The sequence below is a fragment of the Tympanuchus pallidicinctus genome, unplaced genomic scaffold (genome assembly GCF_026119805.1).
Source record: "Tympanuchus pallidicinctus isolate F22 unplaced genomic scaffold, pur_lepc_1.0 scaffold21, whole genome shotgun sequence".
Taxonomy (NCBI): Eukaryota; Metazoa; Chordata; class Aves; order Galliformes; family Phasianidae; genus Tympanuchus; species Tympanuchus pallidicinctus.
Window position 1 is genome coordinate 11,943,281 of NW_026294733.1, and position 27,242 is coordinate 11,970,522.

The 27,242-nt window shown below is 55.2% G+C and overlaps 1 protein-coding gene and 1 pseudogene across 1 annotated transcript in view; both read right to left on the reverse strand.

Annotated features, from left to right (window-relative positions):
- Positions 1 to 14,429, reverse strand: part of LOC128081404 (protocadherin beta-15-like) — a 30,519-nt gene extending 16,090 nt beyond the window's left edge. Inside the window, exons 1-2 of the mRNA XM_052684601.1 lie at positions 11,884 to 14,429; positions 11,125 to 11,285 (exon numbers count right to left, since the gene is read on the reverse strand). Of these exons, the coding sequence (XP_052540561.1) occupies positions 11,196 to 11,285; positions 11,884 to 14,313 (2,520 nt within the window). The 5' untranslated portion in view covers positions 14,314 to 14,429 and the 3' untranslated portion in view covers positions 11,125 to 11,195. The remainder of the gene's footprint in view (positions 1 to 11,124; positions 11,286 to 11,883) is intronic.
- LOC128081396 (protocadherin beta-15-like) lies at positions 1,124 to 6,984 on the reverse strand (annotated as a pseudogene).
- Positions 14,430 to 27,242: the final 12,813 nt, after the last annotated feature.

The following is a 27,242-nucleotide window of genomic DNA, read 5'->3' on the forward strand; positions in this document are numbered from 1 at the left end:
CAGGGTTTGTTGCTAGGAATGCAGAGACTCCATGGCCTGTTTTGAGGACTGGTGAAACGACAGGGCCTGCAGCAGGATTTGAGGCAACCACAGGCTGTGATGGAGGAGCTGGAGCAACTGCAGGGCAGATGGCAGGGTTGCAGTAACTACAGGCCTCTGGCGGCAGTTGGAGCAGCCACAGAGCACGGAGCAGGGATTGGAGCCACCACAGCAACTGGCACAGGCCTCAAAGCAACCACAGGCACTGCAGGGAGGGCTGAAGAAACTGTAGGACCTATCAAAGCAGTTGCAGCAGCCACAGGGCCCGTCACATTGTCATCAGAGTTAGAGACCTGCTCTTCCCCTCTCTTGACTGTGAACATTCTGAACAAGTCCAACCAACCCCTTGGGAAGGATCCATGCCCCCTTTGGGAAAGGTCTCTCCCCACTTTTAGAGTTCTGTGTGATGTCACATGGCAGAGAACATCTCTCTGGCCAGTTCAGGCCAGCAGGCCTCCTTCTGCCCCCTACCAGCTTCTTGTGCACCACCAGCACGCTCACTCTCAGGGCACAATCAGAAGCAGAAATGGCCCTGGCTCTGTGCAGCACTGCTCAGCAACAGCTCACTAGTCACTGTTCTAAACGTGCTTTTCCTCCCAAAGGCCAAACAAACCATCATATCAGCCACTACAAAGCAAGTCAGCTCCATTCACACAACAAACAGGACAATCAGCAACACAGAAACGTCTTACAGAAACCAGCTGTAAGCCAGCATCAGCACATCCAGTTGGAATGCAGCTCCTCATTCATGGCACACAGCAGTTACAGCACCACCTGCTATTTGTGCCCTTATGCTCCTCCCAGTGCTGCTGATTCGCCCCTAGGACCTCAGAGAGAGGAAGGGGGACCCGTCCCCTTCTTTTACTGTACCCTGATGGCTGGCACCGCTGTGGCAGGGAACAGATCCGGATGAGAAGAGCTTCCCCAGACACTGCTCACCATGACTGCCCTCATTTCACACGGACACAGGGACCTGAAGCTGTCCTGCAGCTTCACCTGTAGAAGGCTTTAAGAGCAACACTGATCCTCAATGCATCTCTACAACAGAATAATAACTTTGCACAGAAGAGTGAAGCTCACACTCTTTCAGACTTCTCAGCAGACTTTATTGGTCTCTGTCACCAGGCATTCAACTCCAGGAAATACATGAGCAAAGGGAAATTCCACATTGCTTTGAATCTTCTATTATCTAATATTCCATAATCCTGAAATGCTCCAGAACCATTCATTTTGACTTTACTCTGCGAAAAGAACCAAATCAAACCAACAACAAAAACTAAAACAGAGAAATAGTGCATAAAAGCAGATGTGTGAACATGAGAGCTTCAATATTAGAAAATTTCCTTCTCCTTTTTCACTTAATGCTTAGGAGCAATAGCACTATCACAATTAGATATCACGTCCCAGTGATCCCAGCATGCATCCACTTGCAAACAAACAAAAAATATAATTATGAACACATGAATAAAGTACTGCATCAGAGGAGATTGTCCTTGACTTCTCACACAACACATCTATGCTTCCCTGGTGATTTTCGGTACAAGGTTGGTGACTCCTTCATTTCAATTGGAAGAGATCAGCCCACGAGGACCAAGATGCTTCTCCTTCTCCTCCTTTACTGATGGCTGAGCCAGGGGCTTTGATCCAAACTGGCATTCTCCTCTGCTGCCCTGGCACCCGTGCCTTCAGAGACGGGAGCTCGGCCCTGCAAAGAACACAGTGCAGGGCTGACATGGGGCCGTTAACGGCAAGCAGGTGTCAGCGAGAAGCTGGGAAGGCTCATCTGAACCGATGTGAATGGGAGACCACTCTTCCCTGCCCAGAGGCAAAGAAAGAGGAGGGCGGGGACACAGCTCTCTGACCCGGACAAGACAACATTAAAACCCTGCAACGAACCCATTTGTCCTACTAAAGCTTTGCATCTAGACTTCAGTAAACTGCATTTTTTTTTTTTTTTGGATCAAGTAGAGGGGAGCAGACACTAGCGGTTCCCTCAGGAACAAATAACAAATACCGTGTTTTAAAGACAACGGTAAAAAGGGGATAAGGGATGGGGGAACTCAGACAGCAACGGAGGGGAAACTAACTTCGAGGTGACAGCAGTTATGCCGGCGCCAATGCCGTGCAGGAGAAACGCGACGCCACCCATCACCGCCACGGCCTCGCCGCAGCTCCCCGCCGTCGCACAGCCGCCCTCGGGGCCGAACCCTCCCTCGCAGCCTCCGTCCCCGCCTCCCTCCGTGCCCCGCACCGCGCTGCCCCCGCGCTCCCCCTCGGCCCCCGCGCGGGGCTCCGCTCCCTCACCTGCACGGCCCAGTCGCCTTCTTCTTGGCCGAGGCCGGCCGAGCACAGCGAGCTCCGGCGCTCGGCCGCGCCGTGCGGCAGCCCGGCGGGGAAGCAGGGCAAGAGCGGCCCGAGGAAGCGGAACTCGCTGTCGACGGTGCCGGCGGCGAGGCGCACGTCGTAGACGTAGCTGCGGGGCAGGGAGCCGGCGCCGCTGTCGGCGGCGGAGCGCGGGAAGGCGGGCAAGGTCCCCGGCTCGCCCCGCCGGGCCCGCCGCACATGGGCGGCCACGGCGGCCGCCGCGCCGGCCACGAAGAGCGCGGACACGCAGGCCAAGCAGACGCTGAGGTACAGGGTGAGGCGGCCGTCGGGCTCGGCGGCCGGCGCCTCTTCGCTCGCCCGCAGGCGGCCTTCGGAGAAGCCGTCGGCCAGGGCGACGGCCAGCGTGGCGCTGGCGGAGCGCGGCGGCCGCCCGCGGTCCCGCACCAGCACCACCAGCCTGTGGCGGGCCGCGTCGCGCTCGCCCACGGCCCGCGCCGTGCGCACCTCGCCGCTGTGCAGCCCCACGCGGAACAGCCCCGGCTCCGTCGCCTTGGCCAGCTCGTAGCACAGCCACGCGTTCTGCCCCGCGTCCGCGTCCACCGCCACCACCTTGGCCACCAGGTAGCCCGCCCGCGCCCGCCGCGGCACCAGCTCGCCCAGCGCCGCGCCGCCGTCGGCCGGCGGGTGCAGCACCACGGGCGCGTTGTCGTTCTCGTCCCGCACCAGCACCCGCACCAGCGCCGTGGCGCTCCGCGGCGGCGAGCCCCCGTCGGCGGCGACCACCGTCACCTCCACGGCGCGCACCTGCTCGTAGTCCAGCGGCCGCACCACGGACACGGCCCCGCTCTCGCCGTCCACCGACACGGCGGGCCGCTCCTCGCCCTCCTCCCGCACCAGCGCGTACCTCACGCGCCCGTTCGCGCCCGCGTCCGCGTCCGTCGCCTTCACGCTGCCGATCCGCACCGCGCCCGCCTCGTTCTCGCTCACCCACATGCTGTACGCCGCCTGCGTGAAGCGAGGCGCGTTGTCGTTCACGTCGCCGACCCGCACCCGCACGCTCTCGCGAGCGCTCAGCCGCGCCCGGCCCCGGTCCGTGGCCACGATGCTCACGTTGTACTCGGCCGCCGTCTCCCTGTCCAGGGCCGCGCTGGTGCGCAGCTCGTAGTGGTCGGCGAACGCGGCCGTCAGGCTGAACGGCACGTCGCCCTCCACGGCGCACTCCGTCCGCCCGTTGTCGCCGGAGTCGCGGTCCCGCACGCTCAGCAGGGCCACCACGGTGCGCGGCGGGGCGTCCTCGGGGATGGACGCGCTCACCGAGCTCAGCTCGATCTCCGGCGCGTTGTCGTTCTCGTCCAGCACCTCCACGTGCACTTTGCAGTGCGCAGACAGACCGCCGCCGTCCGTGGCTGTCACTACCAGCTTGTGGGTTTTGCGTTCCTCGAAATCCAGAGTTCCGATGATCCGAATGTCCCCGTTATCAGGGTTCAGATCGAAGAGTAGCGTGGTCTGATCTGACATTTCACTGAACATGTACCGCACTTTGCCGTTGGTTCCTTCGTCGGGATCCGCGGCCGACACCCGCACCACCAGCTGCCCCGGGGGGCTGTTCTCGGCCACGCGCACCTCGTACACCTCCCGCGAGAACACCGGCATGTTGTCGTTGGCATCCAGCACCACCACCCGCACCTCAGCCGTGCCCGACCTGGGCGGCGAGCCCCCGTCCGTGGCCGTCAGCACCAAATGCAGCTCCCGCTGCTCCTCGCGGTCCAAGGGCCTCTCGAGGACGAGCTCCGCGTATTTGAATGAATCCTCTCCTGTTTCAACTATGGAAAAATGCGAGTTCGGAGACAAGCTGTAATTCTGCAAACCGTTCATCCCAACATCCCTGTCCCGGGCTTTTCCTAGGAGGAAGCGAGAGCCGGGAGCTGCGGTTTCGGGTATCTCCAGAACCACCTCCTTCTGCGGGAACACGGGGGAGTTGTCGTTCACGTCGCGAAGCTCCACCTCCCCGCGGATCAGCTGCACCGGGTTCTCAAAGAACAGCTTAAAGAAGAGCGCGCAGCTCTCGCTGTGCGGACAGATCCGCTCTCGGTCCAGCGTCTCCGTGACCGTCAGGACGCCGCTGTGCGGATCCAGGCGGAAATGCTGCTCGCTCCCCTCGGACACCACGCGCGCCTTGCGAGCCGCCAGCTGGCTCGGAGAAAGCCCCAGGTCCCGGGCGACGTTGCCCACCCACGAGTCCCTCGCCATTTCCTCCCACACGGAATAGCGCAGCGTTTCGGCCCCGCTCTCCCACACGCAAACGCACACGAGCCACAGCACCACTCGCCTCTGGCCGCCGCCGCTCCGGCTCCCGCTCGCCGTCCCTCTCCGCCACGGCCGGCCTTTCCCAGCGCCCTCCATGCCTCGCCGCCTTGCTCGCCGGCCCCGACGCGCCGCGCTGCCGCTCGCCGACCCCAAGCCGCCGCACTTGGACAGCGCCTCGGCCCCCGAGCCCCCGAGCGCCCGGCTCCGTGCCCCGCCGCCCTTCCCCAGCGGCTCGCACGGCTCTTCTGCGCGCCTGCGCCTCAAAGCGCGCTGCGGCCACAGGGAGCTGCCGCTCCGTGGACAACATCCCCACCCAGCGGCGCGACCGAGAATTGCTCCTTCTCCGCCTTCCCTCCAGTTCCCGGTTCGAATCTCCTTTCCCCTTGCACACGCGATCCCAAAGCGCAGTGGAAATACTCGCCGCGTTTGGCAGCAGGCTTGTTGCCCCCACACGCACTGCTGCTCTGGGTATCATTTCTCAGGTCTCCACGGCGAATTCATTTGCTCCGTTCTGTTTGGTCTTTGCAAAGTATTTTCTCACTGCTATTGAGTACTTTGTCGTATTTTCCTCATTTTCCTTGTTCTTTCTTTCCTTTTTTCTTTTAATCCCTTATAGTAATTAACTGGGAAAACTGTCCTGACACAGAGTGTTACTTAATGGGAGAATTGCTGCCAGAGAGCTTACAGAGAACTGTGCTGTAGGCAAATGATTCACCATTGCTGCACCACACTCTCGTGCTCAAGTCATAATACTCTTCCAGGACAGAATGCTGATCCTGTTTTCTTCACACTGTGTGTATCAGCACGCCTTATGGTTCCAGGCTTCTAATGCTTTCCTGTTTGAAAGTCAGCTTTCTTCCCTGACATGACAAACATGTCCTACCTTGCACCTATGCTGAAGGGTGTCATCACACAACAATGCTCTCAGATCTCCTAGGACACCAAAGGGGTTGTACACTTTGCTGCAACGCTGCCATCAGTGATTCACTTTCCTGAGCCATGTCAAGAAGCAAGGATCTCCTCGTCAAAGCATCCTGAGCAGGGGGAGATTGATTCATAGATTCATAGAGGTGGTCTGATTTTCTGATCACCTCCATACCTCCCCTGGTTTTGTGCCATTCGTTCCATGCCAGTGTTGGTGGGCACCACCCGGGATAAAATATTCCAGGTGGGACCTCATAAGAGCAAAGCAGAGGAGGACAATCACCTCCCTCACCCTGCCAGCCACCTCTCTTTTCATGGACACCACAGTACTGTTGCTCATCTCTGCTGCAAGCATGCATGTCTGGCTCGTCTCTGTGCACCTGAAACTTCAAGTCCTTCTCCACAGGGCTGCTCTCAGTCACTTTTCTCCCAGACTGTAATCACACTCGGAAAGGACCTGACCCAAGTCCAAGGCCACCTCGTGGACGTGTTGAACCTCATTCAATTCCCATGGACTCACTTCTCAAGCTGTTCCAGGTCCTCTGCAGAGCATCCCCACCATCTCTTGCATCAACTGCACTACGCACACAAGTGTCATCTGCAGAACTGCTCAGGGTGCACTGGATCCCGCTCTCTCAATCCATTGATAGAGATGTTGAAGAGCGCCGGCCCCACACAGACCGCCAGGGGGACACCACTCATCACTGCTTTCCACCCGGACATAACGCTCTTGACCACGATTCTATCGCTGTGAGCATCCAACCAATTCCGTATCCACTGAACAGCCCAGCCTTCAGATCCATACCTCTCCAACCCACCCATAAGGAGGTTGTGTGGGACCATGTCAAAAGCCCTGCGCAAGTCCAACTGCATGACAGCACTCACTCTTCATTTGTCCAATGCTGCTGTTACTCCACCATAGAAGGACACCAGATTGCTCAGACAGGATCTGCCCTTGTTGAAGCATCTCTGGCTGTGTCAGATCACCTTCTCTTCTTGCAAATGTCTTAACATGGCTTCTGACAGGATGTGTTCCCTGATCTTCCCCGGCACAGACATGAGGCTCCTGGGTCTGGAGTTTCCCAGCTCTTCCTAATGGCTAAGACCCTTGACCATCCTCTTCTGTCTAACTCTTGTAAACAGCTTGTGGCTCTTAACTGTAGTGTTCCAGTTGTGTGAATCTTCTCACCAAATTTTCATGAGAACAAATAGGTTGATTTGTTGTAATTTTCAATGCTGTGGTTTCCAGCTCTGGCTTATTTCCCATGATGCATGCATTGGGATACAGGATCTGCAGATGGGCTTTAAGATGTGCTGCCTTCCTCGATGTTCCTCCCTCTCTCTTTTAGAACAGCCTTGAGGGAGGAGAACACTGCCTGTGCTCCCAATGACTTCCAAGGGATATGAGTTCTCTTGATTATTTGTAGTCAGCTCACTGAAACCTCATTAACTCGATTTGAAAGAGCAGGATAGAGTAGTTCCCCAGCTTTACCAGGTATGGGAGCTTCTTGTTATTGCAAAGGCAGGCCTCCAACTTCACTCACATTCTGCCATTGTTGTGCTTTCCTCTTCCATTCCTTTGGCTTGAAAGCTCGACAGACTAAGTAGCATCAGAGAACAACTCAGTTTTTTATCTTTCCCTTCCTCCCAACCGTCCAGCCATCCATAAGGTATTGTTAGCACCTATGAAGTTACCATTCTTACCAGCAACCCATGAACTTCTACTAATAACAACCATGGGCCAAGTGCTTCAGTAAACAAAATGGGGAATAGAGCTTGAAGAGGATCAGCCAGGTCACATCCTGAAGCAATGGTTGAGCACCAGGTGAGAAGGTGTGGCCAATTCAGGGAGCTCAGCTGCAAGCAATGCACCTGGAAGCACTGGAGCCTGGCTGGATCCAAACATCCTCAGCCTCATTTTAGGGTTGACAGATGAGGGAGTGACATCTCTTGGAATACAGATTGCACTCCTTTTGATTCATCACCAGTCACTGGAAGGATGAGCAAATTTTTGTTCCTTTATTTTTATTTTTTTATTTTTTAGCTGCTTTTGCTCCATTTTGTTTCTATCCTCGAAGAAGGCACTGTCATCACCTTATTTTTCCATTGACACATCCTCATTCCTGTCATGTAACACTGACAGTGACACCTGGGATCCATTTGTTTATACTCCAGATTGCCTTTAGCACCTCAGGCAGAGGAGAGGACCCATAACCTTCCTTATGGTAACCTCACCTGTGGTGCCTGTATAGCCAGGAACACATCCAGGCAAAGAAGAGCTTCTAAAGACACTTCCCACTCTGACTGCCCTCTGTTCACAAATGACACTTTGCTGTTCACCTTTGGTTGTAAAAGGGTGTGAAAGGAAAATCAGGCACTTTGGGCTGTAAATAACACACCTGTATGTCACCTGCCCAGAGCTATAAGAACCACTTTAATCCTAGCAGCTTTATCCACCTGCTGGTTGTTTAGATGTTGTTCAGTGGTTTGACTCTTGCAAATGTGAGCATCTTACAGAATGTACTTCTGTAATCACGTTCTCCACGTGGGTAGCAATAACTTGTCACAATGCAGCAGACTTGAGGGATTTGCCTCTGCACTGCCTGTTGCACAGCTTGCATGGTTGTGCAATACTCCCAGGGAGCATTTTCCACAATTCATGATGAAGGGCAGAGATCTGATCACTGATCACCTTTCTCATTCAGCAGTATCTAAAGCCAGCTGGACGGCCTGCAATTCTGCACGTTGGCTCCATTCATCCCTCCTTCAGTGGTTTCTGCAACTGGCCAAGAAGAACTCAATACTTCAATAAATGCTCCTGCATGGATTGGAGTCACACAGTTACTTCTCCCACTGTGGATTAAGATGACAAGTTGACACTTGCAGTCATTGTTGAGTCTTATGTACAGGGGCAACTGATGGTGACACAGATGGTTCCCTGGTTCAATGGAAGGCCTGGCACAGGGACAGGAGAAACAGCAGGGCCTGTTTTGAGGGTTGGAAAAACTTCAGGGCCTCCTGCAGGAATAGGAGGGACTACAGGGCTTGTGATGCATCTACGAGCAACCACAGGGCCTATTGCAGAGCAAGGAGAAACTTCAAGGCCTCACATGAGTTGGAGCATCCACAGGGCCAGCTGCAAGGGTTGGAACAACCCCAGGCTTCTCATGGAAGTTGAAGAAACAGCAGGGATTGTCACTCTTAGAGGACTGGGGTGACTCCATGGACTGTTTTGAGAGCTGGTGAAACTACAGGGCCTGTCGCAGGATTTGAAGCAACCACAGGCTGTGATGGAGGAGCTGGAGCAACTGCAGGGCAGTTTGCAGGGTTGCAGTAACTACAGGCCTGTGGCGCCAGTTGGAGCAGCCACAGAGCACGGAGCAGGGATTGGAGCCACCACAGCAACTGGCACAGGCCTCAAAGCAACCACAGGAACTGCAGGGAGGGCTGAAGAAACTGCAAGGCCTGTCACTGCAGTTGCAGCAGCCACAGGGCCTGTCACATTGTCATCAGAGTTAGAGACCAGCTCTTTCCTTCACTTGTGTGTGCTGAATAGCAGGGATCAGGAGGCAGTAGGCATAGGCCAAGCCCCAGCTCTGATTGCTGTCTCTCTACAGTTGCCAGAGTGATGGCGTATCTGCTGCAAACAGTTCTGCTGCCAGTTCTTCCGAATCCTGCACTTGTTTGGTGTGGAGCTCCAGAGCACCAACAGTGCCCAATCTTCTGGGGACCAGCTGGTATCCTCCCACACAGCCTGACACTCACCAAGCACTGTGTCGGGGCACATCTCTGTGTTGTATTAAGAAAGACCTGGTTAAACATAGACAAAACCAGAAACAGATTCAGGAGACACAGCAGCAGGATGGTGCTGGTTTGAACATCTCAAGAGCCATTGTAACTAGGCTGAAAGATAACGGATAAGAGAAGGAGAGAGAAGGGTGAGGAAACGAAGTAAAACATGGCCTGTTCACGCTGCCATAGTCTGGCTCCATGAGGACACAAAGGACAATGTGTAAATCTTGGAAGTTATTAAGAGATGGTTCCCTAAGTATTAAGATGATGGCAATGTGGAGTACAAACACTCCTGAGCAGTACCTTTAACATGTCATAGCCAATGTTACCCGTAACACCAAAACTACCATCTTATTCCATCTCTCAGAGATGGGAAACAGCACAACAGAGAACAGATATAGAAAGGACGGGTTCATAAGAAGTAGTTCTGAGAAATGGCACCAAAAGACTGACCAAAAAATGCAGACTGGGCATTAAACTACATTAACCCTAATATCAGTTCTGTTTGGAAACGCTCTGGTCAGATCTGTGGTTACCTCAACCATTGGGTGGTACAACCCGGCAGCAGCTCAGCACAACAGCGTTGTTCCATCAGTGCCTTTCCCAATCTGATGGGAGATAGAAATGAAACAAACTAAAACAAAGTGGAATCTCTGGGACAAGATAAAAGTTATCCACTAAAGCACAAAAGGAAAGAAGGAACGAAGGAATGAAGGAAATAAAAGCCATGATAATAATGACAGAGGAACAGATGCACTGAATACAAGAGATGCACAACACAATTGCTCACCACTCGTTCAGCGACACCCAAACAGTCCCCTAGGAGCAGCCGCTTCCACTTCCAGCCAACTGCCCCAGCTGCATCACTTTGCATGTTGTCACATGATGTGCAATGTCCCTTTGGATGCCATACCTTTGGACCATAGCTTATTGGAATCTCACATACAGTACCACTACAGTTAGGAAAAGACCCAGGCTGAGAAGAGCTTCCACAGACCTTTCCTGCCCTGACTCCCCTCAGTTCATGGCAGATGCTGTCCGTCAACATCAGAAACAGAAGCGTACAAACAAACCAGTGATCCTTAACGGAGCTCAGAGCTAGAATGGTATCTGCACATCAGAAGACACAGCCCTTGTATTAAAACTCAGATTCCTTCAGACATCCCAGTAGATTTTATTGGTTTTGTCACCAGCCATTCATACCAAGGAAATACATGAGTGAAATGAAGGACCAGAAATATCTCACTGCTTTGAATTCTCTGCTATCTTATACATGATGTTCCAGAAACGCTGTATTACAACTCATTTATATTTGAGATTAGGAAAGAAAACAAAATCAAACCAAAAAGGAATACATTGCTCAAGGAGCACTCTGTACAGCATGCAGAACCAAGGAACTCCTGGCTGAATGTGCACTGTGAGTGTTGGGCACCTCTAAGGCAGCGCTTCTCAGGGCTATTAAAGAAAACCTCCACTGGCAAAAAGAAAGCATGAAAGCAGATGTATGAAAACAACAGCTTCAATATCGGAATCGCTTCCTCCCATTCTTCACTTAATGCTTAGGAGCAATAGCACTATCACAATTAGATATCACGTCTCAGTGATCCCAGCATGCATCCACTTGCAAACAAAACACAATTTCAAAATGAACACATGAATGAAGTACTGCATCAGAGGAGACTGTCCTTGACTTCTCACACAGCACATCTATGCTTCCCTGGTGATTTTCCGTACAAGGTTGGTGACTCCTTCATTTCAATTGGAAGAGATCAGCCCACGAGGACCGAGATGCTTCTCCTTCTCCTCCTTTACTGATGGCTGAGCCAGGGGCTTTGATCCAAACTGGCATTCTCCTCTGCTGCCCTGGCACCCGTGCCTTCAGAGACGGGAGCTCGGCCCTGCAAAGAACACAGTGCAGGGCTGACATGGGGCCGTTAACGGCAAGCAGGTGTCAGCGAGAAGCTGGGAAGGCTCATCTGAACCGATGTGAATGGGAGACCACTCTTCCCTGCCCAGAGGCAAAGAAAGAGGAGGGCGGGGACACAGCTCTCTGACCCGGACAAGACAACATTAAAACCCTGCAACGAACCCCTTTGTCCTACTAAAGCTTTGCATCTAGACTTCAGTAAACTGCATTTTTTTTTTTTTTGGATCAAGTAGAGGGGAGCAGACACTAGCGGTTCCCTCAGGAACAAACAACAAATACCGTGCTTTAAAGACAACGGTAAAAAGGGGATAAGGGATGGGGGAACTCAGACAGCAACGGAGGGGAAACTGACTCCGAGGTGATAGCAGTTATGCCGGCGCCGATGCCGTGCAGGAGAAACGCGACGCCACCCATCACCGCCACGGCCTCGCCGCAGCTCCCCGCCGTCGCACAGCCGCCCTCGGGGCCGAACCCTCCCTCGCAGCCTCCGTCCCCGCCTCCCTCCGTGCCCCGCACCGCGCTGCCCCCGCGCTCCCCCTCGGCCCCCGCGCGGGGCTCCGCTCCCTCACCTGCACGGCCCAGTCGCCTTCTTCTTGGCCGAGGCCGGCCGAGCACAGCGAGCTCCGGCGCTCGGCCGCGCCGTGCGGCAGCCCGGCGGGGAAGCAGGGCAAGAGCGGCCCGAGGAAGCGGAACTCGCTGTCGACGGTGCCGGCGGCGAGGCGCACGTCGTAGACGTAGCTGCGGGGCAGGGAGCCGGCGCCGCTGTCGGCGGCGGAGCGCGGGAAGGCGGGCAAGGTCCCCGGCTCGCCCCGCCGGGCCCGCCGCACATGGGCGGCCACGGCGGCCGCCGCGCCGGCCACGAAGAGCGCGGACACGCAGGCCAAGCAGACGCTGAGGTACAGGGTGAGGCGGCCGTCGGGCTCGGCGGCCGGCGCCTCTTCGCTCGCCCGCAGGCGGCCTTCGGAGAAGCCGTCGGCCAGGGCGACGGCCAGCGTGGCGCTGGCGGAGCGCGGCGGCCGCCCGCGGTCCCGCACCAGCACCACCAGCCTGTGGCGGGCCGCGTCGCGCTCGCCCACGGCCCGCGCCGTGCGCACCTCGCCGCTGTGCAGCCCCACGCGGAACAGCCCCGGCTCCGTCGCCTTGGCCAGCTCGTAGCACAGCCACGCGTTCTGCCCCGCGTCCGCGTCCACCGCCACCACCTTGGCCACCAGGTAGCCCGCCCGCGCCCGCCGCGGCACCAGCTCGCCCAGCGCCGCGCCGCCGTCGGCCGGCGGGTGCAGCACCACGGGCGCGTTGTCGTTCTCGTCCCGCACCAGCACCCGCACCAGCGCCGTGGCGCTCCGCGGCGGCGAGCCCCCGTCGGCGGCGACCACCGTCACCTCCACGGCGCGCACCTGCTCGTAGTCCAGCGGCCGCACCACGGACACGGCCCCGCTCTCGCCGTCCACCGACACGGCGGGCCGCTCCTCGCCCTCCTCCCGCACCAGCGCGTACCTCACGCGCCCGTTCGCGCCCGCGTCCGCGTCCGTCGCCTTCACGCTGCCGATCCGCACCGCGCCCGCCTCGTTCTCGCTCACCCACATGCTGTACGCCGCCTGCGTGAAGCGAGGCGCGTTGTCGTTCACGTCGCCGACCCGCACCCGCACGCTCTCGCGAGCGCTCAGCCGCGCCCGGCCCCGGTCCGTGGCCACGATGCTCACGTTGTACTCGGCCGCCGTCTCCCTGTCCAGGGCCGCGCTGGTGCGCAGCTCGTAGTGGTCGGCGAACGCGGCCGTCAGGCTGAACGGCACGTCGCCCTCCACGGCGCACTCCGTCCGCCCGTTGTCGCCGGAGTCGCGGTCCCGCACGCTCAGCAGGGCCACCACGGTGCGCGGCGGGGCGTCCTCGGGGATGGACGCGCTCACCGAGCTCAGCTCGATCTCCGGCGCGTTGTCGTTCACGTCCAGCACCTCCACGTGCACTTTGCAGTGTGCAGACAGACCGCCGCCGTCGCTGGCTGTCACCACCAGCTTGTGAGTATTTGCTTCTTCAAAATCCAGATTGCCCGAGACCCGAATGTCTCCTGTCTCTGGATTCAGATGGAAGAGTTCGCGGGATCCTTCCAATGCTTTGCTAAAGGCATACTGCAATCTGCCGTTGGTTCCCTCATCGGGATCCGCGGCCGACACCCGCACCACCAGCTGCCCCGGGGGGCTGTTCTCGGCCACGCGCACCTCGTACACCTCCCGCGAGAACACCGGCATGTTGTCGTTGGCATCCAGCACCACCACCCGCACCTCAGCCGTGCCCGACCTGGGCGGCGAGCCCCCGTCCGTGGCCGTCAGCACCAAATGCAGCTCCCGCTGCTCCTCGCGGTCCAAAGGCTTCTCAAGGACGAGCTCTGTGTATTTGGTTCCACCTTCCCCTTTTTCGACAGCAAGGGAGAAATGCGAGTTTGGCGAGAGGCTATAATTCTGCAAGCCGTTGTTCCCCACGTCCTTATCCCGTGCTTCTTCTAGCGGGAACCGAGAACCGGGAGATGCCGTTTCGAGTACCTTTAACACCACCTCCTTCTGCGGGAACACGGGGGAGTTGTCGTTCACGTCGCGAAGCTCCACCTCCCCGCGGATCAGCTGCACCGGGTTCTCAAAGAACAGCTTAAAGAAGAGCGCGCAGCTCTCGCTGTGCGGACAGATCCGCTCTCGGTCCAGCGTCTCCGTGACCGTCAGGACGCCGCTGTGCGGATCCAGGCGGAAATGCTGCTCGCTCCCCTCGGACACCACGCGCGCCTTGCGAGCCGCCAGCTGGCTCGGAGAAAGCCCCAGGTCCCGGGCGACGTTGCCCACCCACGAGTCCCTCGCCATTTCCTCCCACACGGAATAGCGCAGCGTTTCGGCCCCGCTCTCCCACACGCAAACGCACACGAGCCACAGCACCACTCGCCTCTGGCCGCCGCCGCCGCTCCGGCTCCCGCTCGCCGTCCCCCTCCGCCACGGCCGGCCTTTCCCGGCGCCCTCCATGCCTCGCCGCCTTGCTCGCCGGCCCCGACGCGCCGCGCTGCCGCTCGCCGACCCCAAGCCGCCGCACTTGGACAGCGCCTCGGCCCCCGAGCCCCCGAGCGCCCGGCTCCGTGCCCCGCCGCCCTTCCCCAGCGGCTCGCACGGCTCTTCTGCGCGCCTGCGCCTCAAAGCGCGCTGCGGCCACAGGGAGCTGCCGCTCCGTGGACAACATCCCCACCCAGCGGCGCGACCGAGAATTGCTCCTTCTCCGCCTTCCCTCCAGTTCCCGGTTCGAATCTCCTTTCCTCCTGCACACGCGATCCCAAAGCGCAGTGGAAATACTCGCTGCGTTTGGCAGCAGACTTGTTGCCCTCACACGCACTGCTGTTCTGAGTATCACTTCCATGCTCTCCACCGCGAACTCTTTCCTCCGTGCAGTGTGGAATTTGCTCAAATGTGCTGTTTCCATTCAGTGCATGATCACATTTTCCTCATTTTCTCTTCTTTTTAATCAACAGATGGTGACTGATTCCTTATCCACTGAATACTCCACTTACTGACACTGTGTGGGGACATGTCAAAGGCCATGCTCAAGTCCATGTAGGTGACATTATTTACTCTTCACTTGCCCAAGGATGCTATTAATTCATCATACAATTATACCCCATGGGTCAGCCGTGATCCATGGTCCTTAGTGAAGCAACGTTGGCTCTGTCGAATCGTAGGGGATGTGAGTTTTCCTGGTGTTTTGTAGTCCTCTCGGTGCATCCTTATTGACACCACATGAAATGCAGGATGGAGTACTTCTCCAGCTTTACCAGCCGTGGAAGCTTCTTCTTGTTATTGCAAAGGCAGGTCCCCAGACTCACTCAGATGCAGCCACTGTTGCGCTTTCCTCTTAAATCAGTTTTGTCTGGATGCATGATAGCCTAAATAGTATCAGAGATTAAGTCAGTTTCTGTCTTTTCCTTCCTTCCATGCACTGCATGCATCTGTCCATCCATCCATCAATTTGGAATTGTTACCATCTCTCATGTTATTACTGACAGCAACACAGAAATGTCCAGTGAAAACTGTCATAGGCCAAGCAGACATAACTAGGAATACAGCTTGCAGTGGAATTACCAGGTCACAGCCTGACCCAGTGGCTGAGCACCAGGTGAGAAGGCATCACTAACTCTGGATCCTAGGGGCAAGCAATGTACCTGAGGGACTGGAAGGAGTGGAGCCTCTCCTCGCCCCCTCCTCCCCCTCATTTAAGGGGTTGCAGACAGGGGAGTAGCATCTCTTTAGACAGAAATTGAGCCCCTTTGAGTCATCACCAGTCACTAGAAGGGGTGAGCCAGTTTCCCTTCTTTTTTAGCTGCTGTTGCTCTTCTTTACCTCTGTTGCTCTCTTCACATGATGGAACTTGAACTCCTCCATGTGCTGCCAGTATCTCTTTTTCAGGTGGAGCGTCGCAGGCCTCTGATTCTCAGTATCCCAGAGCCTAAGGGTATACAAAAAGAAAAAGGATGACCTCGAGCCTCCCACAGAGCCAGATTCTTCAGGTTGGGCTTTTTTCCTTATCTGCAGTACAGTGTACTTTTTGTTATGTCTTGTCCTGGCCCATGAACCACCTCCCTGTTTCATTTGCTCAGAGGTTTGTCATTGCTCAGACCCCGATCTGAAGTCATTCTTCTTCTGGGTCAGTTGACAGAGAGGACTTGCAATCAGACTGAAATGCAGAATGTGCACTCTTGAGAAAATGGAAACTTTGAAGAAAGCTTGCGTTTCTTTTTTGCTGGATGGTGGAAACACAGCTTTTGTTTTGCTGATCAGATGATGTCCATCTTGCCTTTTTATTCCTCAAAAAATGGATCTCCTACGCAGGGAAAAAACGGCTTACAGAAGAATTTGGATTCTTTTCCTACGTTTCTCAAAACCTTCCTCTGCTCTTTTGTCCCACTCAATGATGCCATCAATGTAGTGCAGGTGTTCAGGAGCTTCTTTCTGTTCCAGTGCAGTTTAAATCATTCTGTTGGAAACGGTAGGGACGTGTATCCAGCCCTGGGGCAATCCATACCAGGTGCGCTTCTCCCAGTCTGCATACGTATCTGGGGGTTACTCCAGTGCAGGTGTCAAACCTTGCAATTTGCAATCTTGAACCTCATTAGGTTCACACAGGCTCACCCTTCAAGTCTGTTGAGGTCCCTCTGGATGGTGTCACTTCCTTCTAATGTGTCAACCTCACCGCTCAGCCTGGGGCCATCGGCAAACTTGCTCAGGCTGCACTTGAGCTCGTCATCGATGTCACTGATGAAGATGCTGAAGAGCTCTGGTCACAACACCGACTGCTCATCACTGGCTTCCACCTGGACACAGGGCTGTTCAGCAAAACCCTCTGTCTATGGCTCTCCAACCAATTCATTATCCACCATATCGTCCTCCACACAAATCCACACCTCTCCAATTTGGAGAGAAGGATGTGGTAGAGGACCATGACAAAGGCCTTGCACAAGTCCACAGGGATGACAGCACTTACGCTTCCTTTGTCTCATGATGCTGTTCCTGCACCACAAAAGTACACTCAACTCACAGGGGTTCACTTTTCAAGCTTGTCCCTTTGGAAGGCAACCCTTCCTTCTATTGTATCAACTGCACCACTGAAATAAATGTTACCAGCTGACTTGCTGAGGGTGCATTTCATCCCACTCTCTAGATCCACTGACAAGGATTTTGAGGAGCACTGGTTCCAGCACAGACCCCAGGGGACACCACTGGTCACTGGCCTCCACCTGACATGGAGCTCTTGACCACAATCCTATGTCTGTGAGCATTCAACCTTCTCCACTGAACAGTCCACCACTCAAATGCGTATCTCTTCAGCATACAGATAAAGATGTTGTGTGGGACCATGTTAAAGGCCTTGCACAGGTCCACGTTGATAACACCACTTACGTTTCATTTGTCTAGTGATGCTGTTCCTGTACCATAGAAGTACACCAGGTGGATCAGACAGGATCTGCCCTCACTGAAGCAACACTGGCTGTGTTGGATCCCCTCCTTTTCTTGCATGTGTCTTAACATGGCTTCCAGAAGAATCTGTGGCTCAATCTTCCCCGGCACAGACATGAGGCTCGTGGGTCTGTCGTTTCCTGAGCCTTCTGAGAAGGCAACATCCTCGCCCATCCTTCCCTGCATAACTCTTGTAAACAGCATGTATCTCTTCATCGCAGAATTCCAGTTGTGTGAAGCTTCTCACCACATTCCCATGGGAACATACGCACAATATTTTTCTACTTTTCCATGTTGTGGTTTCCATCTCTGGCTTATTTCCCACAATGCATGCATTGGGATACAGGAACTTCAGATGGGCTTTCAGATGTGCTGCCTTCCTCGATGTCCCTCCCTCTCTCTTTTAGAACAGCCTTGAAGGAAGAGAACACTGCCTGTGCTTCCAATGACCTCAGTATCCCTCCAAGGGATATGAATTCTCTTGATTTTTTTTGTAGTCTGCTCATTGCAACCTCATTAACTCTATTTGAATAATTAGGATAGAGTAGTTCTCCAGCATCTACGGCAGTGTCCTCTTGTTATTCCAAAGTAAGGCCCACAACTTCATTCAGACACAGACACTGTTGTGCTTTCCTCTTCCATTCCTTTTGCTTGGAAGGTTGGGAATAATGGAAAGTCGAAACAGCATCAGAAATCAAGACAGTTTTCCATCTTTCCCTTCCTTCCATCCCTCTTCCCTTCCTCCCTTCCATGTAACAAATCCATCTAACCATTCAGCCGTTTGTGATAGTTACCATCTCTCAAGTTAGTACTGACGTCTGCAACAGATAAACTACAAATAAAACAACCATGGGCCAGGTATATGAGTAGACAAAATTGGGAATATGGCTCCTCACTCATGCCGTGCAAAATGACAGTGACACCTGGGATCCTGGGATCCATCTGCTTATGATCCTGATTGGCCTTTGGCTCCTCAGGGAGAGGCAGGTGGACCCAGGACTTTGCTTACTGTAACCTCATCTTAGGTTCTAATATGGCTGAGAACAGATCCAGGCACAGAAGAGCTTCCAATGATACTTCCCACTCTGACTGCACTCAGTGCACAACAGACATGTTGCTGTTCACCTTCAGGTGCAGAAGTGTATGAAAGGAAAAACGAGCTCACTGAGCCATAAATAAATAATACACCCCTATGTTGCCAGTCCAGAGCTACCTGAACCACTTCAACTCCTAGCAGATTTATGCACCTGCATAGCTCTTAGGTATGTGAGCATCACAGAGAATGCACTTTTGTAATCATGTTCTCTACATGGGCAGCAATACCTTTACACAGTGCAGCAGACATGAGGGGGATGCCTCTGTGCTGCCAGTTACTCTGCTGGTATGGTTGCAACCACTCCCAGGGAGTATTTTGCACCATTCCTGATTAAGTGCAGAGATAAAGCACTGAGCACTTTTCTCATTCAGCAGTATCCAAAACCAGCAGGATTCATATTCCCCCTGTGCATTGGCTCCATTCACCCTCTCCTTCAACGGTTTCTGCAACTTCTCATGAAGGACTCCATGCTCCACCAAATGCTCCTGCATGGACAGAAGAAATATGGCTATTATCTCCTGTATGGATTCTGACAATAAGTCGACATTTGCAGTCATTTATCATCCCATGTACAGGGCAAACTGATACTGACACAGATGGTTCCCTGGTTCAGCCAGAAGACTTGTCACAGGCACTGAAGAAAACACGCGGTGTGATTTGAAGTGGGAATCACTTCAAGGCCTCCTGCAGGACTTGCAGCAACTGTAGGGCTTGTTGAGGGACTTGGAGCAGCCACAGAGTGTGTTGAGTGGGTTGGAGCAGCCACGGGACTTATCCCAGGGAAGGAAAAGCCTCAGGGCTGTCACATGAGTTGGAGCAACTAAAGCAGCTTTTGCCAGGGTTGCTGAAACCACAGGGAAAATAATGAGAGCTGGAGCAACTGCAGAGAGCGTTGAGAGGTGCTGCAATTGCAGGGCCTGTGTCGTGTGCTGGAGCAACCACAAGGCCTCTCACGGGTGTTGAAGAAGCAGCAGGGTTTGTTGCTAGGAATGCAGAGACTCCATGGCCTGTTTTGAGGACTGGTGAAACGACAGGGCCTGCAGCAGGATTTGAGGCAACCCCAGGCTGTGATGGAGGAGCTGGAGCAACTGCAGGGCAGATGGCAGGGTTGCAGTAACTACAGGCCTGTGGCGCCAGTTGGAGCAGCCACAGAGCACGGAGCAGGGATTGGAGCCACCACAGCAACTGGCACAGGCCTCAAAGCAACCACAGGCACTGCAGGGAGGCCTGAAGAAACTGCAGGGCCTGTCACAGAAGCTGCAGCAGCCGCAGGGCCTGTCACATTGTCATCAGAGTTAGAGACCTGCTCTTCCCCTCTCTTGAGTGTGCTGATTAGCAGTGATCAGGGGGCAGTAGGCATTGGCCAAGCCACAGCACGTGGCAGTGATTGCTGTCTCTCTACAGTTGCCAGAGTGATGGCGTATCTGCTGCAAACAGTTCTGCTGCCAATTCTTCTGGATCCTGCACTTGTTTGGTGTGGAGCTCCAGAGCACCAACAGTGCCCAATCTTCTGGGGACCAGCTGGTATCCTCCCACACAGCCTGACACTCACCAAGCACTGTGTGGGGCACATCTCTGTGTTGTATTAAGAAAGAGCTGGTTAAACACAGACAAAACCAGAAACAGATTCAGGAGACACAGCAGTAGGATCGTGATGGTTTGAACATCTTGAGGACATTTAACACTCTCAAAAGCCATTGTAACCAGGCTGAAAGATAACGGATAAGAGAAGGAGAAAGAAGGGTGAGGAAACGAAGTAAAACATGGCCTGTTCACGCTGCCATAGTCTGGCTCCATGAGGACACAAAGGACAATGTGTAAATCTTGGAAGTTATTAAGAGATGGTTCCCTAAGTATTAAGATGATGGCAATGTGGAGTACAAACACTCCTGAGCAGTAACTTTAACATGTCATAGCCAATGTTACCCGTAACACCAGAACTACCATCTTATTCCATCTCTCAGAGATGGGAAACAGCACAACAGAGAAGAGATATAGGAAGGACAGGTTCATAAGAAGTAGTTCTGAGAAATGGCACCAAAAGACTGACCAAAAAATGCAGACTGGGCATTAAACTACATTAACCCTAATATCAGTTCTGTTTGGAAACGCTCTGGTCAGATCTGTGGTTACCTCAACCATTGGGTGGTACAACCAGGCAGCAGCTCAGCACAACAGCGTTGTTCCATCAGTGCCTTTCCCAATGTGATGGGAGATAGAAATGAAACAAACTAAAACAAAGTGGAATCTTTGGGACAAGATAAAAGATATCCACTAAAGCGCAAAAGGAAAGAAGGAACGAAGGAATGAAGGAAATAAAAGCCATGATAATAATGACAGAGGAACAGATGCACTGAATACAAGAGATGCACAACACAATTGCTCACCACTCGTTCAGCGACACCCAAACAGTCCCTTAGGAGCAGCCGCTTCCACTTCCAGCCAACTGCCCCAGCTGCATCACTTTGCATGTTGTCACATGATGTGCAATGTCCCTTTGGATGCCATACCTTTGGACCATAGCTTATTGGAATCTCACATACAGTACCAATACAGTTAGGAAAAGACCCAGGCTGAGAAGAGCTTCCACAGACCTTTCCTGCCCTGACTCCCCTCAGTTCATGGCAGATGCTGTCCGTCAACATGAGAAACAGAAGCGTACAAACAAACCAGTGATCCTTAATGGAGCTCAGAGCTAGAATGGTATCTGCACATCAGAAGACACAGCCCTTGTATTAAAACTCAGATTCCTTCAGATTTCCCAGTAGATTTTATTGGTTTTGTCACCAGCCATTCAAACCAAGGAAATACATGAGTGAAATGAAGGACCAGAAATATCACACTGCTTTGAATTGTCTGCTATCTTATACATGATGTTCCAGAAACGCCGTATTACAACTCATTTATATTTGAGATTAGGAAAAAGCAAAATCAAACCAAAAAGGAATACATTGCTCAAGGAGCACTCTGTACAGCATGCAGAACCAAGGAGCTCCTGGCTGAATGTGCACTGTGAGTGTTGGGCACCTCTAAGGCAGCGCTTCTCAGGGCTATTAAAGAAAACCTCCACTGGCAAAAAGAAAGCATGAAAGCAGATGTATGAAAACAACAGCTTCAATATCGGAATCGCTTCCTCCCATTCTTCACTTAATGCTTAGGAGCAATAGCACTATCACAATTAGATATCACGTCTCAGTGATCCCAGCATGCATCCACTTGCAAACAAAACACAATTTCAAAATGAACACATGAATGAAGTACTGCATCAGAGGAGACTGTCCTTGACTTCTCACACAGCACATCTATGCTTCCCTGGTGATTTTCGGTACAAGGTTGGTGACTCCTTCATTTCAATTGGAAGAGATCAGCCCACGAGGACCGAGATGCTTCTCCTTCTCCTCCTTTACTGATGGCTGAGCCAGGGGCTTTGATCCAAACTGGCATTCTCCTCTGCTGCCCTGGCACCCGTGCCTTCAGAGACGGGAGCTCGGCCCTGCAAAGAACACAGTGCAGGGCTGACATGGGGCCGTTAACGGCAAGCAGGTGTCAGCGAGAAGCTGGGAAGGCTCATCTGAACCGATGTGAATGGGAGACCACTCTTCCCTGCCCAGAGGCAAAGAAAGAGGAGGGCGGGGACACAGCTCTCTGACCCGGACAAGACAACATTAAAACCCTTCAACGAACCCATTTGTCCTACTAAAGCTTTGCATCTAGACTTCAGTAAACTGCATTTTTTTTTTTTTTGGATCAAGTATAGGGGAGCAGACACTAGCGGTTCCCTCAGGAACAAATAACAAATACCGTGCTTTAAAGACAACGGTAAAAAGGGGATAAGGGATGGGGGAACTCAGACAGCAACGGAGGGGAAACTAACTTCGAGGTGATAGCAGTTATGCCGGCGCCGATGCCGTGCAGGAGAAACGCGACGCCACCCATCACCGCCACGGCCTCGCCGCAGCTCCCCGCCGTCGCACAGCCGCCCTCGGGGCCGAACCCTCCCTCGCAGCCTCCGTCCCCGCCTCCCTCCGTGCCCCGCACCGCGCTGCCCCCGCGCTCCCCCTCGGCCCCCGCGCGGGGCTCCGCTCCCTCACCTGCACGGCCCAGTCGCCTTCTTCTGGGCCGAGGCCGGCCGAGCACAGCGAGCTCCGGCGCTCGGCCGCGCCGTGCGGCAGCCCGGCGGGGAAGCAGGGCAAGAGCGGCCCGAGGAAGCGGAACTCGCTGTCGACGGTGCCGGCGGCGAGGCGCACGTCGTAGACGTAGCTGCGGGGCAGGGAGCCGGCGCCGCTGTCGGCGGCGGAGCGCGGGAAGGCGGGCAAGGTCCCCGGCTCGCCCCGCCGGGCCCGCCGCACATGGGCGGCCACGGCGGCCGCCGCGCCGGCCACGAAGAGCGCGGACACGCAGGCCAAGCAGACGCTGAGGTACAGGGTGAGGCGGCCGTCGGGCTCGGCGGCCGGCGCCTCTTCGCTCGCCCGCAGGCGGCCTTCGGAGAAGCCGTCGGCCAGGGCGACGGCCAGCGTGGCGCTGGCGGAGCGCGGCGGCCGCCCGCGGTCCCGCACCAGCACCACCAGCCTGTGGCGGGCCGCGTCGCGCTCGCCCACGGCCCGCGCCGTGCGCACCTCGCCGCTGTGCAGCCCCACGCGGAACAGCCCCGGCTCCGTCGCCTTGGCCAGCTCGTAGCACAGCCACGCGTTCTGCCCCGCGTCCGCGTCCACCGCCACCACCTTGGCCACCAGGTAGCCCGCCCGCGCCCGCCGCGGCACCAGCTCGCCCAGCGCCGCGCCGCCGTCGGCCGGCGGGTGCAGCACCACGGGCGCGTTGTCGTTCTCGTCCCGCACCAGCACCCGCACCAGCGCCGTGGCGCTCCGCGGCGGCGAGCCCCCGTCGGCGGCGACCACCGTCACCTCCACGGCGCGCACCTGCTCGTAGTCCAGCGGCCGCACCACGGACACGGCCCCGCTCTCGCCGTCCACCGACACGGCGGGCCGCTCCTCGCCCTCCTCCCGCACCAGCGCGTACCTCACGCGCCCGTTCGCGCCCGCGTCCGCGTCCGTCGCCTTCACGCTGCCGATCCGCACCGCGCCCGCCTCGTTCTCGCTCACCCACATGCTGTACGCCGCCTGCGTGAAGCGAGGCGCGTTGTCGTTCACGTCGCCGACCCGCACCCGCACGCTCTCGCGAGCGCTCAGCCGCGCCCGGCCCCGGTCCGTGGCCACGATGCTCACGTTGTACTCGGCCGCCGTCTCCCTGTCCAGGGCCGCGCTGGTGCGCAGCTCGTAGTGGTCGGCGAACGCGGCCGTCAGGCTGAACGGCACGTCGCCCTCCACGGCGCACTCCGTCCGCCCGTTGTCGCCGGAGTCGCGGTCCCGCACGCTCAGCAGGGCCACCACGGTGCGCGGCGGGGCGTCCTCGGGGATGGACGCGCTCACCGAGCTCAGCTCGATCTCCGGCGCGTTGTCGTTCACGTCCAGCACCTCCACGTGCACTTTGCAGTGTGCAGACAGACCACCGCCGTCCGTGGCTTTTAGTACCAGTTCGTGCGTTTCTGCCTCCTCAAAGTCGATGTTTCCCGAGACCCGAATCTCCCCGGTCTCAGCGTTCAGACCAAAGAGCTGGCGCGACCCCTGCGATGTCTGTGTGAACTCGTACCGCACTTTGCCGTTGGTTCCTTCGTCGGGATCCGCGGCCGACACCCGCACCACCAGCTGCCCCGGGGGGCTGTTCTCGGCCACGCGCACCTCGTACACCTCCCGCGAGAACACCGGCATGTTGTCGTTGGCATCCAGCACCACCACCCGCACCTCAGCCGTGCCCGACCTGGGCGGCGAGCCCCCGTCCGTGGCCGTCAGCACCAAATGCAGCTCCTGCTGCTCCTCGCGGTCCAAAGGTCTCTCTAGGACAAGCTCCGCGTATTTGTCTCCACGTTTCCCCTTTTCGATAGCCAGGGAGAAATACGAGTTCGGGGAGAGGCTGTAATTCTGCAAACCGTTGGTTCCAACGTCCCTGTCCTGGGCGCTTTCAAGGGAAAATCGAGACCCGGGAGATGCCGTTTCGACAACTTTTAAAGTCATGTCCTTCTGCGGGAATACGGGGGAGTTGTCGTTCACGTCGCGAAGCTCCACCTCGCCGCGGATCAGCTGCACCGGGTTCTCAAAGAACAGCTTAAAGAAGAGCGCGCAGCTCTCGCTGTGCGGACAGATCCGCTCTCGGTCCAGCGTCTCCGTGACCGTCAGGACGCCGCTGTGCGGATCCAGGCGGAAATGCTGCTCGCTCCCCTCGGACACCACGCGCGCCTTGCGAGCCGCCAGCTGGCTCGGAGAAAGCCCCAGGTCCCGGGCGACGTTGCCCACCCACGAGTCCCTCGCCATTTCCTCCCACACGGAATAGCGCAGCGTTTCGGCCCCGCTCTCCCACACGCAAACGCACACGAGCCACAGCACCACTCGCCTCTGGCCGCCGCCGCTCCGGCTCCCGCTCGCCGTCCCTCTCCGCCACGGCCGGCCTTTCCCGGCGCCCTCCATGCCTCGCCGCCTTGCTCGCCGGCCCCGACGCGCCGCGCTGCCGCTCGCCGACCCCAAGCCGCCGCACTTGGACAGCGCCTCGGCCCCCGAGCCCCCGAGCGCCCGGCTCCGTGCCCCGCCGCCCTTCCCCAGCGGCTCGCACGGCTCTTCTGCGCGCCTGCGCCTCAAAGCGCGCTGCGGCCACAGGGAGCTGCCGCTCCGTGGACAACATCCCCACCCAGCGGCGCGACGCCGAACTGCTTCCCACCGGCGCTGCCGATGCTGAAGGAGTTGGAGGTTCGAATCTCTTCTCCTCCTCCAAACTCGATCCGAAAGGCGCTCTGTTAAATAACCTCCCCGTTTGGCATCTTGGTAGCACTTCTGAGGTCTCCACTGCGAAATTTTTTCTCCCTGCTGTGTGGAATTTACAGAATGTTGTATTATGTCTTTTCAGTGTACTGTCACATTTTCTTTATTTTCTCTTCTTTTTACCAGCTTATTGGGAAGGGAGGTGGTTTGGACACATAGGAGCATTGAATGATTGAACTGGTGCAAGAATGCTTACAGGGAAAGACCTTCCAGGCAAGTGATTCACCATCACCCCATCTTGCCATCACACTAGAATGATATTTCTGCTGTAGCACAGAATGCTGATACTGTTTTCTTCACACTGTGTATCACACCTCACCCAAAGCTGCTAGGGCTCTAATGCTTTCCTGTTTGATAGAGTGTGGCTGATGCCAAGGGGAGCATCCCTCTGCAACAAGAGAAATAGTGCCCACATGGGAAGTGCCTGAGCACTCAGAGTTAGCACTCAGCTGTGTTCATGTTTATGCATTGTGAACTCCATTGTGGTCCTTTTAACAGCAGCTGGGACCCCCAGTCTCACAGATATGTGCAGAAGGGAAGGAATGTGAAGAGTCAATCACGCTCTTGTTTGCAAGCTCATGTAAGTATTGGAAAGCTACAATGTGATTCTTCTCTTGGCTGAACAAGCCAGTCTGCCTCAGCATTTCTTCATAGCAGAGCTGCTTCAACCTTCTTATGTCCTCTTGTCTTGCTCCATTCACTCCATGTCACTGCTGGTGGGCACAAACCAGGACACAGTATTCTGGTGGATCCTCATGAGTGCAAAGCAGAAGGGGACAAGCACCTCCCTCACCCTGCTTGCCGTGTCTCTTCTGATGGAGCCCACAATACAGTTGGTCACATGGGTGGCAGACACACAGTTATGGCTCATGTCAAGATCTTGGTGCACCTGAAACTCGGAGTCTCCACAGGGCTGCTCTCAGTTCTCCCAGACTGTAATCATACTCGGAAGAACCTGACCAAAGTCCAAGTCCACCTCATGGACATGTTGAACCTCATTCCATTCATGTGGACTCACTTCCCAAGTTTGTCCAGGTCCTTTGAATCCATCCCTACCACCTCTTGCATGAGGTGTACCTCTCAGCTAAGGGTCATCTGCAGACTTGCTGATGGTGCATCTGATCCCACTGTCTCAATTCACTGATTGAGATGTTGGAGAGCATTAGTCCCAGGACAGACCCCAGGGGGACACCACTCTTCACCAGTTTCCACCTGGGCGTAGTGCTCTTGACCACAGTCCTGTGGCTGTGACCGTCCAACCAATTCAATTCCTTATCCACTGAACAGCTCATCCTTCAGATCCACATCTCTCCAACTTTGAGAGAAGGAGGTTGTGTGGGACCATGTCAAAAGCCTTGCACAAGTCCAACTGGACGACATCACTTACTCTTCCTTCATCCACTTCTGATTATCTTCATGTCCTCCTCTTGTCTTGCTGCATTCACTCCATGTTGGTGCTCATGAACTCTTTTCCTCCGTGCACTGTGGAATATGTTTAAATGTGTTGTTTCCATTCAGTGCACGATCACATTTTCTCATTTTCTCTACTTTTTAATTGGCAGATGGTGAATAACTTGTTGACCAGACCAGACACATACCAGCATTGAATGACTGAACTGGTGCCACACAGCTTACAGGGAAAGGTTTTGTAAGCAAATGACTCACCATCACTCTATCTTGCTATCACACTAGGAAGATGATTCTCTAGGACAGAATCCTGATATTGTTTTCATCACATTGTGTATCACACCTCACCTAAAACACCAATGTCTGTAGTGCTTTCGTGTGTGAAATTCATTTCTCTTTTCTGCGTTGACAAGGATTTCCTCTCTTGCACCTCTGCTCAAGTGTGTCACCTCAGAAGCAAGCTAACACACGAAACAGAAAATTCTCCCCAGTTGTGCACAAAGAACTCAAACAGCTGTAAACTACTTCCACAATTTGGAGATAGAGAGGTTTAGGAATACCTGAAAGGAAGAATAGAAAGGTGT